Here is a 4,608-nt window from a genome sequence, read left to right as displayed (position 1 = left end):
CAATGTCATCTTCAGTTGTGTGAGTAGAAAAGCTTAGTCACAATGCAAATCTCTGGTCCAATTCAAGCCTCCAGAATCACTCCACAATTCCACATAGCAGAATCATTTTCATCGAGTTTTATCTTTGTAAAATTTTATTATAAATTCGAAGAACCAATTCACCCTCTCTTCATTATTCCATCACCATTTTATCCATCTAATTCTTCATTTGATTCTTCTTTTTATGTACTTAAATTCTTCATGTTTCATAACTGCAAATAATATTTCCCTGAATAAGAAATTTTTTTAAGGGTAGTGATTGAAAGTAAGAGACTAATCTAGTGAGGTGCAAATATCTATTAAGAGATTGAGTTCACTGACATCTCCTACCAAATGTTTTTTTTTATGCATTACGTACGTACCGGTAACAATATGCTTAAGAGACATAATAATTATCTGTGATATTTTCTCATCATCATTTCATTTATATGGATTATTAAATGAAAGCAGGATCATGAATAATCTGCATAATCCTACACACTCTTATATTTATTAGGACTTAGGAGAAATCATACATATGTATTTACTTCCAGACCCGATCATTATTCATCCACTGCTTTCTATTTTCTGAACTTAAGTAAAAATAAAATCAACCCAGAGAGCAATCAATGCAACAGAGACATGCAGGTTGAAGAAGGCATCCTCACCGGTGCTTGTCTGGCTGATTTGCTATTAGCATTTTAGTACTCCCTCATGACTAATGCCTCCACCTTAAAACTTGATAGCAATGTCCTCCACTGCTTTCATATTCAAGATTCAGCTGTGGGAAGATACGACACAGAATGAGGTCCACGCGTTTCCAGTACCATTGCCTCCATTGCTTCCAAAACAGAAGGGGACCAATAACAAGTGCAAGGCCAAAAACAAATCCCAATTCAATCCTCATGATATTCCAGCCAAATGTGCATGGCCTTGCATGTGGTGACGTTGGCAGCCCATATGTTTCATTACTGCAGTTTTTAATCAAAGGTGCTCCACACAATTCTGCATTACCAACAAAGGAAGATGCATCAAATGTTTGAAGCTGGTTACCTACGGGGATTTTTCCCACCAGACGATTAGAGGAAACGTTTAGGTACGAGAGGAAATTTAAATTTGCAAGCTGTGTGGGAATTTCTCCATCAAAATGGTTGCTTGACAGGTCCAATGATTCAAGCTGTTTTAAATTCCCTATAGATGAAGGGATATGGCCTGCTAAAGCATTATCTGACAAGTTGAGCAAATGAAGTCTTGTAAAATTCATAAGCTCTTCTGGTATAGTTCCTTCAAAATTGTTGGATGAGAAGTCAACAGATGTTAAGACAGTTAGGATTTTAACAAACTCCATCCGTAAACCTTTGCTTGTAAGTGTCACAGAATCCTGATAATATATACCACCAAACTTAAGGACTTGAGATCTAATGTAATTGAACTGTGATCCATCATCATCTTCATCAAGCATCATTGCCTTCCAAGTTTTCAACCACTTTCCTGGAAGTACACCACTGAAATTGTTGAAAGCTAGATCAACAATTTGAAGCACATGCCAAGTACTGTTAGCATGAGGACATCCAATATGACCATGGAATTTGTTTCCCCTCAAAACCATGACACGTAGTGTAGATATTGTCTTTAAGAAGCATGGAAATCCATCATCTACCTGATTGTTACCAAGATCCAACACCTCTAATGATGTGCAACTTGCAAGAGATTTGGGAATTGATCCCCGCAATAGATTACTATTGAGATCCAGAGTACTTAGAGCACAAGATACTGGAAATTTGTCTGGAATGCTGCCATGGAACTTGTTATGTTGCAGATTTAATACCACGAGCCTCCCATTCTGTGTTAAGCACTCTGGAATTTTCCCATTCAAGTGATTATAGGAAAAATCCAGAACTAGCGAAACTGAACTACTGCACAAGGATTGTGGAATATTCCCAGATAAATTGTTTTTGGAAAGAGACAGGAAAATTGTGGAAGACAGAAAATTACCAATATCTGATGGAATAGTGAAACTGAAGTTATTGCTTGAATAGTCCAAATAAGTGGCATGCACCGGAAATATTTGAAGCTTCCCTTGGAGGTGATTATCATGAAGGTCAAGGAGACTCAAATTGGAACTAGAGTTCTGCACAGGTCCTTCTAAATTGCTGAGTAAATTGTGAGAAAGATTTAATTGAACGAGAGAGTTAAGTTGCCAAATCCATGTTGGTATAGATCCTTGAATATTGTTGCTTGAGAGGTCTAAAATTGTTATTTTTGATTGGTTTCTCAAGAAACTAGGGAACTCTGTCAGGTTGCAGGAGGCCAACTCTACAATATTCATATTGGGGATGGAAGATATTAGGCCAACATCTGCAAAATTTGTGTCTATTGACAAATGGTTGTGTGAAAGTCCCAGTGTAGTTAGATTTTCAAGTCTATGAATCACATCCAGCTTCAACGTGCCATTTAACTTGTTTGAAGATAGTTCAAGGACACTAAGTGATCTGAGTTGAAAAATATCTGTAGGAATGGACCCGTTTAAATCATTTCCACTTAAATCAAGGACCTCTAGCTTGGAGGAAGAGATATTTGAATATTTATTCAGTTGATCCTGGAAATTGTTGTTGGAAAGTCGAATACTTCGTAGCAGTGGGAGAGAAAAAAGAGAGGAAGGAAGGCTTCCATCCAGGAAGTTGTCCTGCAAATCAATTTGGAGCAGATTTCTTAGGCCGCCAAAATGATATGTGATTGAACCTGTGAAACCATTGCGTGTGAAGTCTAAATGGGTGAGATTATTGGACATATTCAGGGATGGAATTTGACCAGTGAAGTCATTCAATGACAAATCCAGATAAGTGAGTTCCCTGAATCTTGACATTGAACTGGGTAGTGTTCCGTTAAAATGGCAATTAGAAAGATCTAAGATGGATAACTGCCCAAGATTATTTATAGAAGGTGGTATTGCTCCCGAGAAATTTGTGCCACTCACAATCAATGTCTGAAGAGGGCTATTCACTGGGAATTCAGGCAAAGATCCATACAGATGATAATTGAATGATAAGTCTAAAACAGACAATGTTGCTACCTGAAAGATTTTCTCTGGAAATGTTCCCGTCAATTCACAAGAACTAAGGTGAAGGGTGGTTAAATTTGGAAAATTAGCAAAGGTTTCTGGCACTGGGGATGAGAAATTGTTCTGATCAAGACGAATGACTGATAGATTCTGAAGTCTTGTCAAGGAAGGATCAAGGGGTCCAGAGAGATTGCAGTCTGACATTCTCAGCTCCTGCAGGTTAACAAGTTTAAACAAAGCATTGCTCCATGTATTTCCCTGAGTTGTTACAATGACACCATCCATATACAATTGTCTAAGCATGGTGAGGTTTCGGACAAGCATTTGTAGATCTATGTTTTCAAGTTTCAGTGGTTGCCCATATAAATAGGAAACAGAAGAGATATCAAGAGTTACCAACCTTGCCAGGTAAGAAATCTCTGTTGGAATCTGCCCCACAAAGCCAGCATGAGACAAATTCAGATATGTTAAGTTCTTCAACTTGTTGAAACCGGATGGTATCTCAGAACTGAAGTTATTAGCAGACAAATTCAGTATCTGGAGATTTTGCAAACTGAAAAGAGTACTTGAATTGTCAAATCCACCATAGATAGATTCTCCACTCAGGTCAAGGCCAGTAACTTGCCCATCCTCGTCACAGGCAACACCCCTCCACTCACAGAAATCTATGCTTGAATTCCAAGACACAAGTTTTGTAGACTTATTAGTCTTGAATTTGAGGCTATTCTTCAGTTTGAGCAATGATTGTTGTTGATCCTCAACAATTTGGGCTTTTACCCCGGTGTAGTAAACACTGTGGTGTATCAAGAAGCAGTAGCAGAATATGAAGGAAAGGAAGGGAACATGGGGAATTCTCATTGGATTCTACTGAGAGAGACACACAATGAACCAAAACAACAGTGGCTGGAGAAGGGAACAGGCTAATGATGTGTTATAGACCCTTTGTTTTCCAGTGTTTATGTTACAATGCAATTTGGCTAGGAAATGTCATCAAAAGTGATTCTAAAATGCATCAAAAGTGTTTTATTCAGATTTGACGGTAAGAGATGCACGGTGCATGGATGCATGTTAGAATTACTCGGTAGGAATATATGCAAGGAAAAGGTGAATGGGAAAGACTTAGCCTCAGAAGGAGTGTAAGATGGTGAAGCTAAGTCAAAGTAAACCACGTCCTTGTCGTGTGCCATTTGTAATTAATTATCCATACCAAAATATTCCAAGGATTAGAATGAAAAACAATGTTGCTATTATTGCATTCGTTTTCCAAGGTCACTTCTGTATTCTTCTCAATTTTATTATTTTCCTATTTCTAACCCCCATCCACTTTAAATTAAAGCATTAATTGTATTTCAGCTAAAAGTCGGAGAGTATACTTTTCTTTATTATAGTTTCACTTTTAATTAATATATAAAAGTGAAGGAAAAATCAAACATTTGTTTGCACAATTTTTACGCACCAGCTTGGGGTGTTTGGGGTGTTTGTGGACCGGTTCAACTCAATTTTGATTAAATTCAGAATCCAATTTAATC

The 4,608-nt window shown here is 37.6% G+C and overlaps 1 protein-coding gene across 1 annotated transcript; it reads right to left on the bottom strand.

Moving 5' to 3' along the window:
- Positions 1 to 431: 431 nt before the first annotated feature.
- Positions 432 to 4,182, bottom strand: LOC114394845 (receptor-like protein 7). Its single transcript, XM_028356517.1, has one exon. It carries the CDS (start codon positions 3,935 to 3,937, stop codon positions 737 to 739), a length of 3,201 nt encoding a protein of 1,066 aa, XP_028212318.1. The 5' UTR covers positions 3,938 to 4,182; the 3' UTR covers positions 432 to 736.
- Between the last annotated feature and the right edge of the window lie 426 nt (positions 4,183 to 4,608).

The sequence above is a fragment of the Glycine soja genome, chromosome 18, assembly GCF_004193775.1.
Source record: "Glycine soja cultivar W05 chromosome 18, ASM419377v2, whole genome shotgun sequence".
Taxonomy (NCBI): Eukaryota; Viridiplantae; Streptophyta; class Magnoliopsida; order Fabales; family Fabaceae; genus Glycine; species Glycine soja.
Note: the sequence above shows the minus strand (reverse complement) of the source record. Positions and strands in the feature narration are given on the sequence as shown.

What these genes read in the sequence shown, in the direction of transcription:
- LOC114394845 (XM_028356517.1), bottom strand. Translation starts at nt 3,937, where the DNA reads ATGAGAATTCCCCATGTTCCCTTCCTTTCCTTCATATTCTGCTACTGC.